The sequence below is a fragment of the Polistes canadensis genome, unplaced genomic scaffold, assembly GCF_001313835.1.
Source record: "Polistes canadensis isolate GaletaPanama2010 unplaced genomic scaffold, ASM131383v1 scaffold_173, whole genome shotgun sequence".
Taxonomy (NCBI): Eukaryota; Metazoa; Arthropoda; class Insecta; order Hymenoptera; family Vespidae; genus Polistes; species Polistes canadensis.
The window spans coordinates 54,018-78,270 of record NW_014569720.1 but is presented as its reverse complement, the minus strand read 5'-3'; the positions used below and the strand labels follow the sequence as shown (position 1 = coordinate 78,270).

Genomic DNA, 24,253 nt, shown 5'->3' with positions numbered 1-24,253 from the left:
GAAATTTAATGACAAGCAGAAGAAAAATATTCTTCGATTTTGTTTCAAAATACCTGCCTATATTTACGGTGTCCACATATTCATACTGTATTGTAAAATTATTTAAAAAGAAAACGTACCTTATATTATTTTAACCCTTTGCATTCGAGGCCTTTTTCGCTCGGGCGAACCAGCAACTTGAGACGATTTTCCGCAAATTTCCTAAATTTTTAAGACATCTGTTAAACGTTAAGCTCTGTATTGTTGTTTTGTGTGGTATTTTATAAGGAAAATTGCATCTTTGGCTTGTCAGGGCAAATAACACCACATTACTATATGTGCTTTGGTGTCTCTCGTTAAGAGCAAACCATGCAATCCTAACAGGAGTTGGGACTCCTGCTGTTAATGTAACACGTAGCTTCTCATTCGATTGGATTACATCAAAACTGCAGGTCGAAATAGAAGCTCGATCCCGTGTCTGGCAACGCAGTACACGCATCATTTTTTCATTCTTTTTTTCTCTTAAGTATACTTAACAACTTTTACCTCGTATTCGTTATTTATTTCTTCTTTTTTTCAATAAGGAAATTTACATTTGCTACAGTTTAAATAAAAATATACCTAAAAAGATTTGTACTAAAAAGTTGAACTCTCGCTACTACTCGCGACAATTTGTTAGAAATTAGAATTATTATCTACTTGTAACTCTCGTTACTAGCATTTATAAAATATTCCTTTGATATTATACATACATACTTGGAACGAATAATAAAATGAATCATTCCAAATGTTTTATTGTAAAATCCGTCATAAAATTGCTAAATAGACGGTAATATTATAGTTGTAATATAATAATTACGTTATCTCATTCTCATTATATACACTCACGTATATGTTATCATTTATTTGTAAAATCGGAACTTTGAACGTCGTTAGCATGTTTGGTTCGCTTTTAATTACTGTGTTTAATGGCAGTCCTAATGTAATTATACAATTTCATATTAGGATTGAACCTATAGAACGGAAAAGCAATTGGATATATTAATTATGTAATTTGCATTAATATACAATATATACAATTATAAATAGATTTAATTAGTCTAAGAGTACCCAATTATATGACACGAGAATAAAATCATCTTTATGTATAAAAAGTTACGTGACTATTGCAATGTAAATTTTTATCGAGTTACGTAACACGGATATAGTTCTATATCGTGAAAGCAGTGACAAATAGGTAAGTAAAAATATTTTGTAAATTTTCATATTGCATATTTTTCCTTTCCTTGTTTTCTTTTAAAAAAAAACAAACATTAAGCATTTTTGTCGTGTCTTTATAAAAATCCAGTAATTATAGGAACCGAACAGGCTAACTTATGTTGAAGTACAATTTGTTTTTCCAATAAAAAGATTAGAATATTGGAATAATAGAAGATTAGAAACAGACAAATCAATTTGAATTTGAGATTAACTGTTACTTATAAATATTCTTCATATATATGGTCATATGAGTTATTTTAGTATAACGCAAATTGATAAAAATAATCTAAACAACGATAGTCTCTCTGCACTATTATAAACATTGTTGGAAATTGACATATTGATTTATTCATAAAATTGTCATTTTTTTCTTGCTTCGTTTATCCTATTCCAAACGTGCTTCTTATTATGCATTAAAACCAAGAAACGAAGGAATTTTTCAATGAGAAACATCAAAGACAATCCTTTGCAGATTCATCTTCTCCATAGGCTTCGGGCAAGACAGTGGCTTGGCCACATACCATATCAGAGATATTAATAGCTTTGACCGGATTTCCAAAAGATTTAGCGCACACGTTAAAATCTCCACCAAGTTCATTTTTTCCTGAAGATTGTTGCCAAGAAGATGGCATTTTAATCATGGATATGTTGTCACCAGCAGTGCTGCTGTTAATACGAGAGGATACGTATGTTGCCGTTGAAGTTGATAATAAATTTCGTGTCTTATTAAGATCTACCAAATATTCCTAAAAAAAGATAGAACAGATAAAAAATAAAATAATATTGGATGGATTTACAAATCCTTGCTTCACACGTTTAAATGTTTAAATAAGACAAGGAATATACCTTCTCTGCGTTATAATCCATATTAATCGAATCAGGAATAATTGGATTTTGTTGCGTATTACCTGCTTGACTATTAATGCTATTAAAAGCTATTAATGCTTTTTGACTTTCCCTTGCATCCACTAAGAATATACTTTCCTTAACATCTTTTGAATTATATACGTCCATTCTAAAACAAACGAACAAACAAACAAAAATGTGTTATTTTATTAATATTAAAATGACTATATACTACATATATTCCAATATACGCTAGAGTATTCATTAAATTTACTAACTTATCATATATAACTGCGTGTAGACCAAGTTTTTTAAGGTGACGAATAGTATCTGTATCGTTATTATCATCGCCCCAACAGAAAATAATTAAACCAGCGTCTTTTACTAATTTGACTTGAGAAGGATCTCTAAGAATATCCTCGGTATGCACATTAATTCCTAAAATATCAGACGACAATGCGTGTCTTATAGCCATTGGTATTGTCTGGCATCTGGGATCGTGATACGTTGGATATTTCGTAGTTACACCTTGAGTTAAAAATACTACTGGATATTTGTTTTGTTTCAAACGTATCATAGCACAAATATCAGGATTGAAGGATGAGAAGACTATTTTCCTGTCGCCTCCATACTCCAAAACAACTTTCAATATAATATCCAAATACATATTAAGATCGAATGGATGATTGAGCTCGAATGTACCATCCTATTGAAAATAACATGTCTTATTAACGTGGTAATATAATCATTTTCAAATAAGTCTATTATTTTGTTTATAAACATATTGAACCTTTAACTGCATAGTCCATTTAATTTCAATATTGAATCCAACATGTGGCTCTAACTCGAGAAGTACACTTTGAAGAGTAGGAAATGGTTGATGGTCTTCTAGATCTTCATCAAAAAATCGAGCAATTTTTTCTCTACCTTCAGCCACGTGGTAAACCTATAAAAAATATACGTATCCGTTAAGAGAACAATTGAATTATAATAAACTCTTGAGGGTGCTATTCTTTATTATTGAATTCGTGAACCGAGCATCAAATAAATGATTTGCAAGAAGATATTTCTTTGAAAGCATCATAACATACCCCTTGTAACATTAGTAACATGCTATGGTAAAAGTGGCTGTATTCCTATGAATGATTTTAATAAATATCATTTATATTTTAATACACATTAAAAGGGGTGAAACTGGTAAATGTGTGATTATTCAAAAGCGATCGACTTGTCGAAGTAACTTTATGAACAATTCATTTTGCTAATGTTGCCTTGACAATGAGATATTTTTATATATCTTTTAAAATATGATTCGTGATGAAACTTTTAATATTTCTTTTTTTATATTTACGACAGTAATTGATCTATATTATAGAAAATGACGTATAAACTTGAAAGGAAAACAAAAAAAAGTTCAATATTGCCAGAATTCATTGTTTAATGATAATCATATAAAAAGCATGCATCGAGTAATTCAGACATCTGACCAATTCATTTTTGGCAATAAGCCAAGTTGCAGAAGCGACATGAAAGCTCACCAGTTGGTTTACCCCCTGCTCACTTTTATCAACGAAATACAGCACCTTACCCAACGAATCATCCGGGTAATAAAAGTCCTGTTAAATATTAAAAATAGACAAACACGAACGGATATATCATATTAAGGAATTTATAAATATATGACAACTTATGGTTTTATATAATGTATTTCTTTGGACTGACTGTTTGTTTAAAAAAAAAAATAAAAGAAAGAAAGAAAGAAAGAATAAATGCACATCGAAAGCAAAAAATAAAAAGCATTAAAATTAAGCCGTACTCTGTAAATAGATGCTATATGAAAATTAATGACATTTTATGTGATAGTTGAGTCTCGAACACGATAGTCTGAAATAATATTACAAAGGCGAATATATATATATATATCATATATGATATATATGTGACTTTTTTTTTAATAGGATATTTATTTTATTTATCTTTATGATATTTAAGTATAGATCATAAAATATATAATGACAAATTATTTCGTTAAAACTGATAATGGTACATTCTATATTTTTAAATATTATCTAATTGTAATACTACAAGAGAAAATGGATATAGTGCATAAACTTCAATTTCTAGAATGGCAAATATATGTCTAAAATGATAACATAATATAATCAAAATACCTTCAATAGATGAAGTTGTTCCAAAGTTAATTCCTTTACTGGTATCTCTAACGTGTCCATTGCTTCTATCTGTTTTTTACGTTTTAATGAAATTGATACATAAAAATCATGGTATACAACTGGCACAAGATCTTTCGATAATTGAACGTCAAATTCTACCATATCAGCACCGTGATATGATGCAGTTTTTAAAGATGCTAAAGTGTTTTCCCTTACGTTGGCACAACTGTAACAAAAAAAAAAATTTTTTTTTTAAATAAATTCATATTTCTCCACAAACGTATAATTATTGTATTAATGTTGTTCTTAAAATTATCTCTCAGACAACTTACTTTTTTGTTTCATATTTAAAAGAAGTGCCGAGTCCTCTATGACCAACATCTAAACCGGACCATCTTTGTTCCCAATGCTTTGTATATGAAATACTCATATCCCATGGATAATTTGGGATTGGTTTTATTACTACATATTCGATTGTTAATTGTCCTACAATCAAAATGTATATTAATATTAATGTCTTGTTATTGAATCAATCTAGTGAAATGAAGTAAATTCTTTACCAATTGGTCTATGTCTTGTGCTAGTAATCGGCACTGTCAGCATTCCAACACTAGATTGCAGTGTACTAGGCAATATGTAACTGAATCCAATATGATTTGGTGGCTCGCCAGGGAAACTCCTCGAACTGTATACGTAGTAGTCTACTAAATATGCCTGAAACAATATTCTATTTGATATATCTAACTTAAATTATGTATATAAATTATTAGTCACATATAAATCCTAAGAAAGACTTATTTTAACATAAAGAAATTACAGTGATCAAGGAGATTTTAATATTGATGAACTTACTACTATACATTTACCTGTTGGTTCATTAGCAATGTAACTGCAAACAAATTGATACTTTCCATTAAACGTTCTAATAAAAAGTAATTAAAGGTATATTCCTTGATCACGCACAAAGTGTAGGAATTAAATTATAGTTTTCTTCATAAATATTTGTTATATATCACGGTACCTATTTAATTCTATTCATCACTATTTGTTGAAAAGTGCAATAGAAAAAAAAAAACCTGAGACATAATTTATTTCCTACATAATCTAGCAATGAACCAAAACAATAATTGCCGACTGCTGTACACTGCCTGGTGACGGAGGAAATTCCGCAACACCTGCCGATCATTCATAGTTTAATTTAGAAATAAAATATCTGCAAAATTTGCAATTCTCGGATTCGGAAGATATGGACAGCTTGGTCTGACATTGCCTGCGCAACGGCATCGCGTACGGTACATTAGAGTTGGTCAGAGCTAGAAAATATTAGTAATACATCTAATAGGATATAGTGGAGTGATGGGAATCTCACCATTTTTGACGCACACAGATGTTTATGAGATGTGATATAGCGTTGACATCGCAAAGCTTTTAAGGATTGGCTTTTTTCTAGGATAACTATGACTAACGTAAATCAATCTCACGCGTATTACCAAGTTGTTTGATATAAATACTCTATTATTGCATACGATTATAAAAAGAAATAATTCAAATTTGTAAACGATATAACAAAGATTTACGAAAGACAATAATCAAAGGATGGGAACAGATAGGTTAAACGACAATCAACACCATCATATCTCTGTGTGATGTCGTGTGACACAAGTGTAAAGTGGAGGACATCGATGCTTAGCATTGATAGCACCGGAAGAAGTCTTGCTTTGTATAAGCAGAAGGATGTCTTCTGTCCATGTCAGACCGTGCAAGCTCGCTGGCAGATTTCAAGGAGGGTAATAACTGCTGAACAAGTTTAATTATCTTTTATCAAGTAATTTTTAATATATCGCGATAGAAGATGTTGCCAGCCTACTGGTGGTATACTGAAAATTTGGTCAATACTTATTTTTTCCCTGTGATTTATCCATATTATTTATGACTAGTTGTGAATCACCATCGATCTGCTATTAATTATTCTTCGGTATAGAGTTAATAAGTATAATATGTATATTAATTTCAATCAAACGAACAATATATTCTGTAAGCAATAAATACCAGCCAATGGTTTATCACGTATTTATGTATCTATTGTTCTTCCGTTCGAAAAATCAGTATTATAACTTACAACAGTTTCGGGATAACGAACAGCAACATTGAAGATAATAAATTCGTCTTCTATGCAAGCTCGACCAAATTGTTCTTGATATTTAAAGCGAGTTTCTTCATCATTCATTACCTTTAATATAAAGAATAATACAAACAGTTATATTATTTAAAATTTTGGATATTTCATTATTGAAAAATAAGATAATATATATTTACAGCAATTTCTGTAATACTAAAAGCAGATTGATCAATGTCTTGAGTGTCCATAGAAAGGCTATCATCAATACACTCATTTCCAAACTGTTGTAATTCTAAAGAGTGCTGCCTAATTAAATTTACTGGAGTCATCTACATTATAATAACGAAATTATTCCTTTTTTTGACTAAATCTTATTTTATTTTACTTATTTTGTTCAATGATAAATAAAAAATTAAATATAACCATTATACCTTAATGTGCACTATTCTATTTTGCAACCGCTGTTTCCATAATTTAATTGGATTATAAAAAAGTTTAAATTGTATCACAGTCTCATCTGTAAGCCAACCACGTTCAACTTTACAATAACCATTGTAACAACCAAATATTTCTGAATTTGGCAATGCGTTATTAAGGAAGTTACCAGGCACTGGAAAACAACAAAAAAAAAAAAGAATAACAAAATAATTGTAAAAAGAAATCATACAAATATTTAACATATTTGATATTTTATAAACATACGATTTTTCTTAATCTGACGAGGTATCATGTGAGTTTCCCATTTGCGTATAATGAGAGTCTTGGCAGAATTTTTAGTACCATTGGATTGGCAAATAACAGCAATAAAATATCGATAATCTACATCAGCATCAACGGGTAGTGTAATCTTTTGAGAAAAAATTTGTCCTCTGAAATATTAATGTCCTTACAAATAATCTTAAAATTATAATTAGAAATAATTTAATTAGAATAACACATAAGACATGCGACAGAGTGATTATATGTAATGATTTATATAACGAATAAGTTGCAACATGCGTTTAAAAAGATATGTAACAATATTTCACTATTACTTACTTATCTATTTCATTAGAAATACCATATCCTGCTTCTGCGCGTGCATCAGCGTCATAAAATTCACTTTTGTTCTTACAATCGGAAACATTTTGAGCATTATATTCTTGAAACATTTGGATTGCCTGATTAGGATTCCATGCCCCTAATTCAGGCAAATTTCCCACAACGTATAAGCATTCGTTTTTTTCCAAATCCGACACCTAAAGACGTCATGATTTTATTTTGTAACAAAATGTATATTTATAAAACATTTATTAAATATATATAACATAATAATAAGATATAAGAAAAATTTGCAATCACCTGTACTCTAAATACCCAATCTCTCTTGGAACCCCTCATGTTGGATAAAATATTGTTAGATGTTACGTCGACGGAAGTACCTTTGGACACTGCCTGTAGTAGTTCGACTTCCTCTCCTTTGTTTTCTATAAACCACATTCGCTGCATATTACTATTTTTATCTTTTTTTTAATTGTTCTCTTTGACTATTCTGTGTGTTCAAGACACGTTCAATTGACATCAGTTAATTTTCTGTAATAAGGGTCTCTGAATGATATATCTTATACGTTTAACATCATCGCATTACCAATTGGGCTTATGAAATGCTTATGAAAGAATGTAAACTGTTCCATTATATCAGATATTTATGCGCTAGCTTATAAATACAAAGACATTAAGGATATGCAAGTCATATAAAGTATTTAATAATAACATACCAAGCTTCCATTAATAATTTAATCTTTATATTAACTTTTATCACATATCTAGTAATATACTATTGTCGAAAAAATCAACTAATCTTGTTACATTAGAACAATACAGATCTAATAACAATATGATGTAAGTAAATATAACCAATGATTTGAATCATTCACTTAGATGAACATGTTACGTATATAAAATATTGTATATAACATATTGTAGACGCGACGCGAAATTTGATATAGACATGTTTCGACAATGACGTGACGTATTAAATAAAAATAAATGTTACTTAAAGTAAAATAGAAAAATTGCGCCACAAGATTGAGTATAATCAAATCAATTCGATTTACAGGAAATTGCAGATGAAATTTAGACAAAAGAATAAAATGGATACAAAGTCCATGATAAAAGAAATATGAAGAAAATATTTTGCTTAAGAAAAATATGTATTTTTTTTTTTTATATATTATTTACCTCTGTAGTAACCAAGAAATTTTCAATTGAATAATATTATTTGAACGTGTTTGGTTTAAGATAACTTATGTTATTTAACAAAGTCCCAAATTAGGCACCTCATATTTTTAATCGAATATAACATAACTAAATATTTACCGAACAACACAAAACTATCGTTTCCGTACAAATGTTTTTAACGGAAGAGACGGTCACAACTTAAACATAATTTAACAACATGCCGGATATCCGGAAATAGCGCCACTCGGTGTACACTAATATTTTAAAATTCTTACATTCAATATCAAATATGTATTTAAGATATTTTTAAAATATTATAATAGCTACAAATATTATTATTATTAGCTAGTTGACAGAGAATTAAGTCAAATCATTTTAACGATTTATAGATTATTTATCAATTCTACGATTAATTCTATATATTTATTCTTTTCTGCAGAATCTTTGCACGCCGGATCACTCCGTTCTCATTCATTTATTTAGCATATTTATATATTAGTAAATTGTCGGATAATGTTAGATCTTTATTTTTAAATGCAAGGCCGTACAATAATATTTCCTTAATTGTCCCTGTTTATTTCTCTATTAAACCATTCTGAATTATATTATAACGTTTGTTGTGATGTTAAGTATTAATTATCATTTTTGCCTAAGAATTTGATCTCTTGCTATTCAAGTATACATCATACATATAAATATTATTTACTAAATATTATTTTCGTACTTATAGACTTTGTACTTTCATTTAAAATGAATTTCTGAATTTATTTCAGATGAAACGATGCATTAAAGAAGCGGTCAAATCTACAATAGTATACAATAAGTGGAATTTTATGAGTTTATTAATAAGAAAAGTAAAAAAAGGATTATATTTACACACATTAGGATTATATTATAATATATCTTAATATTATTACTTTGGTTTAGATTTCTCTGTTCTAATAACCGTTGACATTCCATCAACGAATCTTGTTGTAAATAATACATTGGCATTATTGAACATACCATCTTTTAATGACACAACAATAAACTGTGAATGTTTAAAATGTCTCTTCAACATTTTACCTATGTTTTCTGTATGAGAAAGATCCAAAGCTGCATCTACTTCATCTAAAATGTAAAGCGGAGCAGGCTTGAATAAAAGCATAGCTAATATTAAAGACAAAGCGATTAAGGATCTTTGACCACCAGACAATTCTCCCAATGATTCTTTCCAAATTCCAGAAAATCCAATTTTTATTTCTAATCCCTCTGTAATTGTTTGATTTTCTGGAGGTACAAGCTTAGCATCAGTTCCTGGCAACAAACTACTGAATATTGATCCAAAGTCTTTGTTTACCTAGAAAATAAATGTAATATCCAAAGTAGCGAAGGTAAAAAGGAAAGCGAAGAGAAAAAAAAGTAAATAAGACAAACATGTATAATTATTGTATAATATATATATATTATATTATATATTTTATTATCACTTACTTGTTCCCAAGCTTTCTCCAACGCCTCCTTTTTCTTCTTATCTAAATATTGGATTGTTGCAAGTATTTTTTTCTTGTCATTTTCCACTATTTTCTTCTTTTTCATCATATCGTTATACTGTTCTTCTTCTTTACCCAAAAGATTAATTGCTCGCATGTTGACATTACGTTTCAACTCTTTGCACTCTGTTCGTAATTGCTTTAATTTTTTATCCACTTCTCCTGGATCGTTAACTTTGAAATCATACATGCCACCTAGAATATAATATAAATATACTCTATCTGATATTATAAAGGATTATTTCTAACCTAAACATCCTTGCAATTTGCAATACCTTCTTTTTCAAAATATTGCTTATCCTCTTCTATCCACCGATATTGTTTCTTTAAATCTACAAGCTTGCATGTGCATTTTGAAGAAAACTCTTTAAACGAAATTATTTGGTGATTTAATGTTTTTATTTCCAATTCATCTTCACTTTTTTGTTTGGTGATATTTTCTTTTTTTGCTTTTAACTTTTGCATCCCTTCGTTCTGTTGATTTCTAATTTGCTTTCGTTCTTTAACTCGATCTCTTGAGCTTTTTACCTTGGCATTAATTTCCTCGAGTTCTTGTGCAAAAGCATTTCCAATTTCATTGAGTTCAATTAATTTGTCTTCGACCTTAACTAATTGTTGTTTCCCAGTCTGGATAATTCCTCTTAACTCTTTCATCTCCAACTCGAGCGTTTTAAATTTTTCTTCCCGTTTTTGCCACTCGACACGACTCTTTTCAGCTTTCCTTTTTAAGGTCGTTAATAGATTCTCCGCTTCTTTCAATTGATTTTCGCGAATATTAATAACATCTTTCAATTGACATTCCAATTCTTTAGTCTTTATTAAGTTATCTCTTTCCAAAGTTTTAGCTGCACCTATACGTTCCATCAAATTGTCAATATTTGTCTTCAATAATTCTACCTACAAAAAGATTAGAGAAAAAAGAAAGAAAAAGGATAAGTTTTTCATCTGAAAAATTATTTAAAATTAGTTAATCCCTAATCTAAAGAAATCTCCTATTAATGTACCTCCTCTTTAGTTTTATGATGCATCGTTTGTTGTAATCGTTGTTGTACCATATCGATTTCATATTTTATTAAATCGTATTTATCTTTTAACAAGGCATATTCTTCTCTTGCTTTTTCATTTATTATTAGATCCTCATCGATCTTTAACAAATCTTGTTGTTTTTGTTTCAATAGATCTTTCGTTACATTCAATTCTTCAATTTTAAGAAGAACAGATTCCGTTTTAGATGCTGCACCACCGGACAACGTACCGACAGGATCAAACATATCACCTTCCAGGGTCACACATTTTTTCATGATCTTTTTATGAAAAGCTATCTTTTCTGCAGTCTCCATATCTTTACATATAAAAATCTGACCAAATATCCAAGTCATCGCGGGTCTAATTTCTTCTGAAAAATCTATAAGCGACAAAGCCGGTTGAACCTTATCGGCGCCAACTAATTTTTCCGCTAATTCGATTATATAGCTATCCATAAGTCTTCCGTCTATTTTGTTAAGCGGAATAATCGTGACGCGTTGTTGTAACTGACCATGTTCCAACAATTTCATACCGTTATGTTCTGTATCGACTATTACATTGTAAAGCTAAATAAATATAGAAGAAAAATGTTTAATTTTTATAATATCATTACATATCCATTGTGGTAATATTATAGAAATAAGTTTTTATTTATATAAAGTTTACAACAATATACCTTTCCACCTGCAGCTAAGTCTAAAGCATACGCAGCATCTTTATTTTTAATCTTCAATGACGTACAGACCAGACCCTTAACGGAATCCTCTTTAAAATGGAGATCTGGCTTTTTATAATAAAACCTAAGTCTAGGATATCGCTGTTCTAATAGGTCTATTTTCTCTTGCAAACATCTTATTTCATTTTTTAACGTATGCTTATGAGCTTGGAGCTCTTCCGAACGGTCTTTGTAATTAATCCGTTTTAATTGATCTTCCAAGTTCTTCAACTCCTTTTCCTTCTTCTCGAGAACTTTACTATCTTTTCTATATTCATCTTCCGTATTACGCATGTCTTTTAATTTAGTATTCAATTGAGCGTTAGCATGATCCAGGCTCATTTGCGACTGCTGGAGCTCTGTTTGCGCTTGAGTTATGTACTGTTTAGCATTTATCAACTGTTGCTCCAACGTTGCATTTTCACCATTCTCGTTTTGCAATAATCCTGAACTAATCTTTTGATATCTTTCTTGGGCAGCCATTAACGCTACAGAATCCTTTTCATCATTTTCTTTTAATTCCTTAAACAAACTTTCTACATTTTCAAATTCTTTTTCTTTAACGTGTAATATTTTCTCTTCATCGTTAATGTTCGTTTTTAATTGTTCTACCGTCTTTTCTGCAGCTTTAATGTCTTCTTTATTGCTATTAAATTTGGCTGTTATTTTAAATTGCTCTTTTTCCACGTCTTTTAATCCGTCCTCTAATTTTTCTAATTGTTCACCAAATTCCTAAATGAGAAAGAGAAAAATAAAGCAATGTCTAGGTATATGCACATATACATAAAAATATAAAAATGTCTACAGATTACTTATTTACTAACCGCGTTTATCTTATTCATCTCGTTCAATTTCATATTAATTTCTTCTATCTCCTTGCTCCCGATACTAATTCTTTTCATTTTTTCATTTATTTCATTTTTAGTAAGCTGCGCTTGCTCTTCTGCCTCATCATTGCTTCTTATAGTTTTAATATACTCCCAAGCAATATTTAATCTGCTATAATGGTCTAATTCTCGTTGGACTCTTTGAAATTCCATATAATGAAATCTTTCCTCTTTAAGTTTATTCAACTTTGGTGCTATTTCTTGTTCCAGAACCTACGATAAAATAATACATTGCAAATCAATATATTTGAAAATAAAACACAATTTACTTTTAGAAGGGCTTTTTACGACATACATTATTTATTTCTTTCAATTTATTTTCTTTTTTTTCAATAGTTTTAAGAGATATTTGTTTTTTCGTTTCATACATGCGTGTTCCTGACGCCTCCTCAATCATAGATAAAATTTCTAATGGTTTCATATTCAACACCTTGGTAATTCTGCCTTGCATTATTAGGAAGTGAGGATTATTTACATTTAATTGTACAGAACAAAACAAGTCTTGAACTCTTTTATTAGGCACGTTAGATCCATTAATCATATATTTATTTTTCCCTCCGATAATTATTTGTCTTGTTATGACAAGTTCTTCGTGATGCTCGTATCCGATAGGCGATGACTCACGATCATGATTATCGAATATTATTGTAACAGTTGCTTTCTGTATACCTGCTTGACCAGACTTGTATACTAAATCTTGTAAAGATGCAGCACGTACCTGTAGAATTATAATATTATAATATAGGGAGAATAACATAATTAATATTTAAAAATTAGGATTTATATTTTCCTTCTGTCAAAATACGATAAAATGGCATTTGATAGAAAATAAGAGACGCTAAATAAAGGACATAAAATTTGCTTTTCTCCGATGAGAAAACAAACATCAATAAAAAATATGAAGCTTTAATATTCTTACTTTCTAGATAATAATTTGATCGAGGCATCGAATTAATTGTATCTAATAATATAAAATAATTTGAGCAAAAGTGTAGTCATTTTTGCAGCTTTCGCGCTCTTCAAATTTCATGTCGTAAAAACCCAGCGCAATTGACAAATTAAACATTACAAATTAAAAATATGAAAATAAAATAAGATGATATGGTATATAATCCTAAAATAATTGATAATATATAATTATATATATAAATAATAATTCATCCTTACCTGACTGAGATTTGTAATACCCAAAACAAAGCATATAGCATCTAAAATATTTGATTTACCGCTTCCATTAAATCCTGTGACAGCATTGAATTCTTTATCAAAGTCGTTTATCTCTATTCTTTTACCGTAAGATTTAAAACCTTCTAATACCATAGATTTAATATACATTTTGAGAGATATTTATTATTGATATTTATTATTTAACGAGTTACGAAAACTAATTGCACGAAAAATACGAGGTCCGAACCGTTAACCATGGAGCCTATAGCTTCGTTCCGTTAACTTATATATGAATCATAGATCTTCTATTACATAAACTGATTTTCTTTCGCTGCAATATGAACGCCATATTGATAAAATGGCGCTTATATATTCGACGCTAAATTGAAATTTTTAAATCATGGATTGTTATATTACTTTATATATGTTTCCGTTATTCTATAGAAAAATAATCTTCAATTTTGTTTGAAAATCCTGTTTACGGTGACCATTCGTACTTCATTTTATTTTTCGTATGATATTTTAAATGTAATACAAATTTTGCTTTAAAAATCAAAATTGATCTTTTAAAAACGATACGATTGTTGCGCGACTAGAGCGCTACAAGTAAACACGACAGTAGCGCACCTTAAGAATAAGAAAGTGTATTAATTTTTCCTCTTTTGGCCCTTTTTGACACTCTTTGAAAGATGTGAATTCGAATGATTAGAAATGAATAGTGAATAATAATTATAGATTAAGAAGGACAGCAAATATTTCAATAAACATTTGAAACGTCTTTACACATAATGGCTAGAATTACAATACAAAAATATTTACAAAAATGTAAATCTATTTGGTATACATATATGAGTCTAGTTTTTTCAAGTGATTAATAATCACATTTGAATAATATTTTTTTTCTATTATATTTTTATCATATAGTTTTACGAGAACGAAATTTTCTACGAGCATTTGGATCAAATGTTTATCGACAAAAAATGTCAACGCAAGCTTCCATTATTAAGCAAGAAGAAACAAATGGTATGTTTTATATATACGAAAAATATATATATTATAGTTATATTTATCTATTTCTTATCTATATTACGTGCATCATTTACTATTTATTCGTTAAAATAAATTCTATTTTTTAGATAAAACAGAATTCACCATTAATCCTATGAAACATCCAGACTTTTTTCAAGTACACAATTTTTTTACTGTCAAAGATTTATTCGACGCAATGGTACACTATGGTCACAAGGAAGGTACTTTACATAAAAATATGCGTCCTTTTATATTTGGATCTAGATTAGGGCACTTGATAATAGACTTGAACCAAACGGCTGAACTCTTAAGACAAGCATTGAATTTCGCTGCTCATATTGCATTTCAAGGTGGATTAATTTTATTTATTTCAAAAAATCCTGCAAGTACTTACGTTGTAGAAAAAACAGCTAAGAAGTGTCAAGAATATGCGCATACCAGAATCTGGAGAGATGGAACATTTACTAATTCTGTTAGAATGTTTAAATTGGAAACTAGGTTACCCGATCTCTGTATATTTATTCACACTCTTGACAATGTAGTCACACCGCATCCTGCAATCATTCAAGCAGCAAAAATGTGTATACCTACAATTGGTATCGTTGATACAAATTGTAATCCTAACCTTATAACATACCCAATTCCTGGTAATGATGACACACCCTGTGCCATTGAACTTTATTGTAAACTTTTCTCCGAGGCAATATTACGTGGCAAAAATGCTAGGAAAACTATCTTAAAGAAGTCAGAATCTATCGAATAGTAATTGTTAATATTTGATGTGTAAAAAGGTAAAATACAATTCTCTCTTCGATATATTTCATTTATTACACGATTTATTTTTTACAAAAAAATGTAATTTTTTCATTACTATCAGCCACGTTATACGAGTTAAATAAAGAATTGATAAAAAAGAAACAGGCTTCTTAAAATTAACTCAACTATACTACTTTACTTTTATTAGAAATATACGTTTATTAAAATAAACACAATAGTATTTATTTCGTGTTTATATATATATATGCCATATACAGCCGTAGTTTTTCGAATTGCGTCAGAAAAAAACACGTCGTTGATACATCGTGTCAATAAATAGAGATATGTATACACAAATTGAAATTTTCGTTAAATTTTATCTGCATTTTTAGCATCCCGTAGCTTCGTTAAAAATCGTTTGCCCACAAACTTCATTATAATCCTAAAAATATACGAGTATAAATAAATTCTTTGAATAAAAAATTACTGAAAAAACTATTTATCAAATAAAACACATTGAAAATAACAATTGAAATATATTCTGTTACATACCATGAGCCCACATTTGGATAATATTTTAATACATATGATAAGAATAATACAAATGAATGTGAAATCCATGCTTCGGAAACTTCATTTGCAATCGCTATTGCTGATAATGTAGCACAACGATTGGCACTAATTTTATTATCAGCCTTATCCGTTTTTATTCCAAATTTCTTGAAAATGACATAATATTATATAGTTATTGCTTGCGAAAAATCATGATTTTGTAAGAAATAACAAGATCACCTGTCCTGATTTTTCTGTAAAAGCTTCCAGCAAAAAGTTTGTTTGAATCGGCCCAGGACATATCATAGTTATAGAAGGAAAATTCTGCCCTATTTTTTCTACAGAACAGGAATTAAAGTAACCCTAAAAGAAATCAAATAAAATAAAATGTACAATAAACAAATAATACGTTAATAGAAAATAAATTTTTGTTTTGAAAAATAATACTAACATGCAAAGCGTGCTTGCTACCGGTATAACTTGCCGAGTAAGGAACTGGAAAAATTCCAGATATACTAGATACAACTACAATCTGGCCGAGATTATTTTGTAAGAAATATTTCATGGCTATTCGAGTTAATGATAAATGAGAAAATACATTCAACTCGAAGATTTCTCTATCTACATTGATATCAATGTTTTCCCAATGTGCCCTCTGACTTCGTCCAGCATTATTAACCAGTATGTCAAGCTGAACATAATATGATTACAATTTTTTTTTTTAAATTGCGTATTATATCGATTTTTAGCAATAAATAGTATACTTAAAGGAGTAAGATATAATGAAAATCTTGTATACCTTGCCGAATTTTTCAATAACTGTATCAAATGCTTTCTGATGTAAATTAATATCGCAAATATCTAATGCAAGAACTAACACATCATCATCTTTCAAGTAAGAGTTTCCTGCAAGAAAAGTGTTTGAGGATACAGAATATATTTATTTTTCACGAATCAATAGATACTTGACAATTATACTATCCATAATATGTAAAAGTAGATAAAGACATTATTTTTACCTTCCAAACAAGCTTTCTTAACATTTTGCAATAGTAACTCTCTCCTAGCAGACAATATTAATTTACATCCAGCTTTTGCTAATACGTAAGCCAAGTGTTCTCCGATTCCACTGGAAGCACCGGTTATCCAGACAACTTTACCCTTTAACGAACCTATGGAATGAATAATAATAAGGAATTAAATTTGCATTAATATTTAACGATACATAATGAAAGCTATAATGTTAGCTAATGGGAACTATTTATAGTTATATTCTTATTTAAACTTACTTATAGGTTTTCCAAATTTTTCTAGAAATGCAAGTTGCATATTACAATCCGAAAACCAGGGATAAATCAAATGTAGGAGAACAATAAAGATACTAATGAGCCCAATAAATGCTAAGAAATCCATTTTTGTAAGTAACTAAAAATAAAAAAAATTGAATAAGTAATAATTTATTATTTATCTTCGCGCTCGTCATGAAAAATATAAACGAGCATAAATAATAGTAGAACTAGTAAAAAATTTGGTCAAGTTATTTTTTTAACTTAAGATCACATATGGTAAAATATATGATAAACATATGGTATTTTACTTTTTAATTTTTTCATGCATTGCTAAGTTGTGATAACTGTTCCTAATTGATATTATTACTATACGTAACTATATATATGTAATAATACATTACGCGCAAAACGATTCACATTAAACTATTAATCGGTACTTACATCCTCAATTTTTACGATGCTATTATTTCTGACTGAAAAACTGGCATATGATAAAATGAAGCTTATTAAAAATTCTTATGTGCTAACTTTGCACGAAAAACTCCTTATCTCAAGTATTTAATATGCTTTCTTGCTTTTTAAAACATTACTATACAAAAACGATAAACTTTTGGGTGATGATGGAAGGGGCAGGGGGAATGAGAGAGAAAGAGACCTTGCATGAAATACTTTGGAACGAAGCAATATTTTCTCTCCCACTTTATTGTTTTCTGTATGTTTAAATTAAAAAAAAAAAAAAAACGAAATTAGGTCAATGTAACGATATATAGAAAAACTATCTGTTTCAATGACAATACTGTGTTAAAATAAAGATATATATTCTTCTTCTATTGTCAATTTCTATATCATAAAGTAGAGTATTTGGAGGTTAAAAAGCAATGAGAAATTATGTATATATTTTTCTAGATTGAAGTCAATTTTTTTATTCTATTATTAAAATAGAGTGTCAATCTTTTTTATCAAAATGGGTAAATTGTGCTATCTGTGTGATAAAAAATTATCAAAAATAGATAATATTTCATTACATAGGTAAGTCGATAAGAAATATTAATAAATGAGGATAAATTTCTTATGACAAATGACAGTAATGTATAGTCAATTCAAGTTTTCCAAAGGATTTGACACTACGTCAAAAGTGGTTAATTTTTTTGATTCTACAAAAATAGGAAATTTTTTACAACTGTTACTTTTTTATACTTTAATTAAAAATTGATTGGATTATAATTAATAATATAAGGAAAGACATAAAACATAAAGACGACAATAAAAGAACGACTATGATTGTTGTAACTGAAGAAATTTTTGTTTCCTTTTCCTTATGAAAAAATACAAGTTTTTTATTTTACATATTAAGTTTGAAACAGTTATCTTTTAATATTAATCTCACTCTAAATGAATCCGAATCTCCGGACTAGATACTTCGGAAAAGTGATCATAAAATTATAAATGCATATTTTATTGGCTAGTTATTTTATCAACAAAAATAAGATATCTTTTTTCATTTCATAAGCCAATTAAAATATATATTCACAAAGGACGTGGACAAGAACATTTCCCCCGAAATTCTGATTTATTTAGCTTCACTATCTTCTACTCTTATATAAATTATTCTGTAATATATTTTGATAGAAAAGAGCTAGAAAATAAAAATGCTGTACGATGCTTTATTATGCATGCTCCTCTTCTACTGATTTACTTAAAATACTCTATCTTGATATCCACTATCAGCCATACTTGAACTAGGTTTTGCTGGACCACCTGGTACTTGATGATGAGGATGTCGCATGTGGCCAGGTCTCCTTGGCGGTGCTAAATATTCAAACATGCTTTGCGTATGTTGCGCCAACATTTTACTTAAATCGCAAGGCATTGGATCTGTCCAGAAGAAGTCATGATTTAATGCAGAATCCGAATCAAATCTTTTACTAGGATCAAGGATAAGAAGTTTGTCCAACAAATCGCAAGCGTAGGGATCTTTCAAATATGGCTTCAGTCTGTCTTTAACCTAAGAATAAATAAAAATATTAATTCAATATAACCTTCGAATTGAACATATTACATTACTTTTTTTATTTATTTTTTTTTTCATCGTCACGCATACTTTTCTTTTTTGACCCTTGGGCAGATCCATTTTGTTAAATAATTCCAAACGTTCTACACCTGGCCAAACCTCTGTCGTTATAGAACCACACAATTGTGAAATTAATATCAATTGCTGTTGCTCCGTATTTCCTTGCATTATAGGCGATCTAAAAATTAATTAGCGATAAAAAGAGTCGAAGGTAAGATAGAAAAAGGAATAATGTTAGAGTTAGGTTAAAGGAATATAAGAACGGTTACAGATTTAAGAGAAAAATAATAAAAGATTTTATAATTATTACTAGTCATTCTTTCTCATTTCTTACTTTTAATATTTACTAATTTAAGAAATTCTCTACATTTCATTAATTAAAATGCATACCTTGTCCACATTTCAGCCATTATACATCCAGCACCCCATAAATCTACCGGTGGACCATAATTTCTATCTCCCAACAGTAATTCCGGAGGCCTATACCAAAGAGTAACGACTCTATTTGTGTAACGATTTGGTTGACCATTCTTATTAGCACTAAATGCTCTTGCTAAACCAAAATCAGCTAACTTCAATATGCCATTCTTTGTTATTAAAACATTAGCAGCCTTCATATCTCTATGCAAAATCTGGAGGGAGAAGACGAACCATGAATTTTTCATAATTCCATTTATCCGTGATATATCATTAATAAAATAAACCTTAATTTACCTTATTACTGTGAATATAATAAAGGCCATTCAACAATTGTTGCATAACCTTCTTAATTTCTCCTAAACTGAATTTAACATTTACATTGGACAATAAACCGGCTAGATCGTGCTCGCAAAAGTCGAATACAAGGTAAAAAGTGGAGCGATATCGGTTGTACTGTGTTGCTGTAAAAACAAGTAAAAAATATATATATTAACTATAAAGTTTGTATACTTGCTATGTATGGGATTTTGCAAGGTTTTGTAAGAATCGTTACTAATTATAATTCCTTCTTAAAGACGCTAAGCAAACGTTAAGTTCATTCGAGTCAATAGAAAAAATCAACTCTGATTTTTTTATTTGTTACGTCGTCTATCAAAGGTAACATAGAAAACGGATAATTTGTTCAAATATCTTGTCGTCTACTCATTTGAAGCGATAATTGTATTTGTACTTTCTCTTGTTCTAAATCAAATGTTTTTTTTTATATCGAAAAGAAAAAATGCATCATTCTGTTTGAAAAATCAGAGTTGAGCCCCTCAAACAGTTTTAACATCAACGTTTAAGAAGGAATTCAATGATAATATTTCCTGCCCTCTTGAAATTTTCCAATGGGTTTTCAAATTGGAAACAATCCGATTTTATATCTCGCTTCATTTTTAGTATAAAACAAAAATTTCTTACCCCTTGTTCTACAAATTTCTATAAGACTCACTACATTTTCGTGCTTTAATAATTGTAATATCCTTATTTCTCTTAACGCAGTTATAGGAAACTGAAACGAAAAAGAAAGAAAAGATAGAATATCAATTATATACAATTACGTATAAATCATAAAATTTGGAAAATATAAAAGTACTTGTTATTGAATATCTGTCACAGATAATCTTTAATATGATTCATAAGAAGCAAGAAAAAATTGGACTTTACAAAAAGTAGCAATGTATAATAATGAAATGATATTTATAATATCAATTTATTAAGAAATTGAATTCACTGCAGTCGAAGTCTAGAACATTTCTTTAAATAAAAAAAAAAAAATACACTTTTACTGTTTATGCTTTCTAATGATTAAATAGAAAGTAAAAAGTATAGCGAGTGAAAATTATTAATATGAATCTGTATCGACATTAGAAATAATTATAGATGGTAATAAAAAACCGCGAATGGTAATAAGAATTAGAGCACTTTTACTGATATTAATTTTTAATAAAACATGACGAATTCGTGGAATCTTATATTTGTTTATTTACATACATACCCCTTCCTTTTCGTTGTCCATTAGAACTTTTTTCATAGCTACAAACTTTTTACTGGTTTTTTTATCCCTTGCTTTGAATACCTCCCTTTAATCGGACAAACAAAATTTGTATCTTTTTTTACATATATGGCAGAAAACAAATATATATAAATACATCAAATATTAAACTTTGTCAAGAAATATAATACATATGTAATCTAAACATTGAAATAAGAAAGTGAAGAAACTTTACCCGAACGTGCCCTGGCCAATTTTCGCGACTTTTTCATATTTCGATGATTCGTCGCAATGAGGAAAATCAAATTCCTCTATATATTTTTCTTTTTCTTTTGTATTCATATTTTGTTGCGGATTAAATAAGAAAAATCTAGCGATCCGCACCGACCACTATAATGCGTTTTAAGATGAGCAGTCCCGACAAAAGTCTTTGTTATATAGAAAGAAAACCTCTCAAATGTTTTCAAACTCTTAATAACCGATACCTATTTTCAGCAGTTATAAACATATTTTTGAAACTGTTTCTTGTCCTGAACCATCGTTTTCTTCATAGTTTTTCATTCTTAACGGTAGATGAAGCCAGGGGTAAGATTTAAAACATAACCTTTCTATTGGATAGCATCGTTGACTAGTCCACAAAGCCTATATACAAGGAGGACCGATCACAGTGTTACAAATGTGTTTACGTATATATACTATGAGAGGATGATTTCTATTGCCACTAGAGAGCGCGTCGATTCGACGGATGAGATAAAAAAAAAAACATCAAAGAGAACTATTTGTTTCATTTGTATATATTTATAAAATCACACGTATTTAAATCTGAACTCCTTAACACCACCACCACCCTCGAGGAGAATTATTGTGCTCCGTATTTAAATATTTTCAACAACACAAATTCGACGAAAACAGCACAAAAAAGTTGGCATAAAACCGCAACAGCAGAAACAAATGAATTAATTGCTCACTTTATTAATTAATTATTTCATTATTTATTAATAATGAAAATGTATGATATATATATTCTTTGATAGTATAAATAGTATAGTTTTATTGTAATAAAATTTTAAATAAATATATTTAATTTTTAGTGTATAAACATGTGTGTGCCTTCAGAAATGCAATTAAACATATATTGTGTTAAAAATAGTCATTTAAGGCGATTAAATAGAAGAAATTTCCTAAGGTGTATTGTTAAATCCAACGATGATCACCTGTAACAAGAAGAAAACTATATTAGTCAAACAGACAGAGGTGATACAATAGACTGACATATAAATCGTCCAATTCGCAGATGCACTTTTCAATTGAATTCTATATTTATTTTGATCGCAAATCTCTATTAATCGTTGCAATGAAATTAAATTTAAACGCGTGATTTTACATTTACATAAAATAAATAAAAATAAAGAAATGAGAAAAGTAAAAATACTAAGTTACTAAAAAAAATACTATCTTTTAATTAATGTGAAATACTTTTAAACTGCATTATTTAGAAAAGAAAAATTGTAAATTTAATAAAATACGATTACAGTGAAAAATTTTAAAGACGAAACAAGAAAAGAGAAATTACTGTAATATTTACCGAACGTTATTTAAGCTTGAAAATTTAATAATACGAAAATTTTCATATTTTTGACTCTAACTAACTAAACACATATGCATCTTTTAAACGATATAGACACGAATTTGGTGTCCCAAGGAGATGGAATGGTCCATCATCTCCACTTACAACTACAAATTAATGACGAGCAATAATGTAATATAATAAAATATAAAATATGACTAGAGAGCTATTTTCGAAGAGTTCGAACTTGCTGTTGAACTTTAGAAAATAACTCAATAGCCTCAATAGTAGTTGCCCTCTTCAGTCACATTTAAGTGGGGGCCTCTTCGGCCTTAGCCTCTTCTTTCTTCATGCCCTAAACTCTACTGTGAGGCTTTTTCTAAGCGCATTTTACAATACAAATCGTAGGGTTACATTTACTCGAATGCCTCAACAGATATTTGATCTAATCGATGAACCTATTATTAACACTTTGCATTTAAAAAATTAAATAATACCAAACAAAAGCAGAAACCTTGTCATACACAGAATTACTAAAGAGCAAAGCGTTAATATACTTAATATTAAGTAAGTATCCAACGTATTCAGCTATCTTCACATTTTCGAAAAAAAATTAATTTTTAAGAAAACGCGAAGACTTTTGAGTCGTTCGATACTGATTTATATCTCRCGGTACAGAGTATCAGCAATATATGGAAAAAAATACAAGAAATATTTAAATGATAAATGAATTTAAAGGTTGCTGGAACTTTGTATGATATCCGGGGAAGAAATTGTCCACTCCTGAGTGGAAATTACAATCGCGCGACTTCTTCGGTCTCTGCCTACTTACAAATTAAATAAACATTCACACCTAAGTATGCTACCTGTCTATTTATTGGCAATATATAAAAAGATCAAACATACATACGTACCCACCCACTCACTCCACGATTCTCTCACATACCACCAGGGTGCAAAAGCCTAAACTAGAGAGCATGCTCCGGGGCACCTCCGACATTTTAGTTCAAACGCGTGTTTTCTAAACTTATGGGAATACGTACCAATGCTGTAATTGACCGCCAGGGCTAATGATTATTGCAAATATGACTACATCAAAAATACTAGTACATA

General features: G+C 29.3%; 5 protein-coding genes across 10 annotated transcripts; 1 reads left to right on the top strand and 4 right to left on the bottom strand.

The window, feature by feature from the left end:
- Positions 1-501: 501 nt before the first annotated feature.
- On the bottom strand, positions 502-8,873 carry LOC106789265 (glycerophosphocholine phosphodiesterase GPCPD1-like). 5 transcript variants are annotated; one of them, XM_014753338.1, is made up of 15 exons: positions 8,596-8,873; positions 7,717-7,947; positions 7,414-7,613; positions 7,078-7,244; positions 6,807-6,985; positions 6,573-6,704; positions 6,376-6,486; positions 4,817-4,970; positions 4,589-4,742; positions 4,257-4,482; positions 3,624-3,701; positions 2,876-3,031; positions 2,364-2,791; positions 2,086-2,254; positions 502-1,985 (listed from the first exon to the last, which is right to left on the bottom strand). In XM_014753338.1, the coding sequence occupies exons 2-15, from the start codon at positions 7,861-7,863 to the stop codon at positions 1,692-1,694; spliced, it is 2,595 nt and encodes an 864-aa protein (XP_014608824.1). In that variant the 5' UTR covers positions 7,864-7,947; positions 8,596-8,873; the 3' UTR covers positions 502-1,691. The 5 variants fall into 5 exon arrangements, with proteins under 5 accessions (XP_014608824.1, XP_014608825.1, XP_014608827.1 ...); XM_014753339.1 differs by lacking the exon at positions 8,596-8,873 and adding an exon at positions 8,133-8,294; XM_014753341.1 differs by lacking the exon at positions 8,596-8,873 and adding an exon at positions 8,133-8,293 and having other exon boundaries at positions 7,717-7,841.
- Positions 8,874-9,418: 545 nt separating this feature from the next.
- Positions 9,419-14,265, bottom strand: LOC106789264 (structural maintenance of chromosomes protein 2). The gene is made up of 8 exons (XM_014753337.1): positions 13,923-14,265; positions 13,051-13,473; positions 12,693-12,968; positions 11,830-12,600; positions 11,132-11,719; positions 10,403-11,024; positions 10,069-10,322; positions 9,419-9,934 (listed from the first exon to the last, which is right to left on the bottom strand). Exons 1-8 carry the CDS (start codon positions 14,088-14,090, stop codon positions 9,509-9,511), a joined length of 3,528 nt encoding a protein of 1,175 aa, XP_014608823.1. The 5' UTR covers positions 14,091-14,265; the 3' UTR covers positions 9,419-9,508.
- A 280-nt stretch (positions 14,266-14,545) lies between these two features.
- On the top strand, positions 14,546-15,865 carry LOC106789282 (28S ribosomal protein S2, mitochondrial-like). Its single transcript, XM_014753370.1, has 3 exons — positions 14,546-14,747; positions 14,847-14,945; positions 15,059-15,865. Exons 1-3 carry the CDS (start codon positions 14,711-14,713, stop codon positions 15,712-15,714), a joined length of 792 nt encoding a protein of 263 aa, XP_014608856.1. The 5' UTR covers positions 14,546-14,710; the 3' UTR covers positions 15,715-15,865.
- LOC106789281 (dehydrogenase/reductase SDR family member 7) lies at positions 15,765-18,394 on the bottom strand. 2 transcript variants are annotated; one of them, XM_014753367.1, is made up of 8 exons: positions 17,990-18,394; positions 17,549-17,684; positions 17,279-17,431; positions 17,059-17,165; positions 16,711-16,950; positions 16,500-16,622; positions 16,260-16,426; positions 15,765-16,149 (listed from the first exon to the last, which is right to left on the bottom strand). In XM_014753367.1, exons 2-8 carry the CDS (start codon positions 17,670-17,672, stop codon positions 16,077-16,079), a joined length of 987 nt encoding a protein of 328 aa, XP_014608853.1. In that variant the 5' UTR covers positions 17,673-17,684; positions 17,990-18,394; the 3' UTR covers positions 15,765-16,076. The 2 variants fall into 2 exon arrangements, with proteins under 2 accessions (XP_014608853.1, XP_014608854.1); XM_014753368.1 differs by lacking the exon at positions 17,990-18,394 and adding an exon at positions 17,857-17,957.
- A 500-nt stretch (positions 18,395-18,894) lies between these two features.
- Positions 18,895-22,238, bottom strand: LOC106789280 (cyclin-dependent kinase 9). Its single transcript, XM_014753366.1, has 7 exons — positions 21,809-22,238; positions 21,577-21,661; positions 21,000-21,090; positions 20,334-20,500; positions 20,010-20,251; positions 19,650-19,797; positions 18,895-19,553 (listed from the first exon to the last, which is right to left on the bottom strand). The coding sequence occupies exons 1-7, from the start codon at positions 21,913-21,915 to the stop codon at positions 19,245-19,247; spliced, it is 1,149 nt and encodes a 382-aa protein (XP_014608852.1). The 5' UTR covers positions 21,916-22,238; the 3' UTR covers positions 18,895-19,244.
- Positions 22,239-24,253: the final 2,015 nt, after the last annotated feature.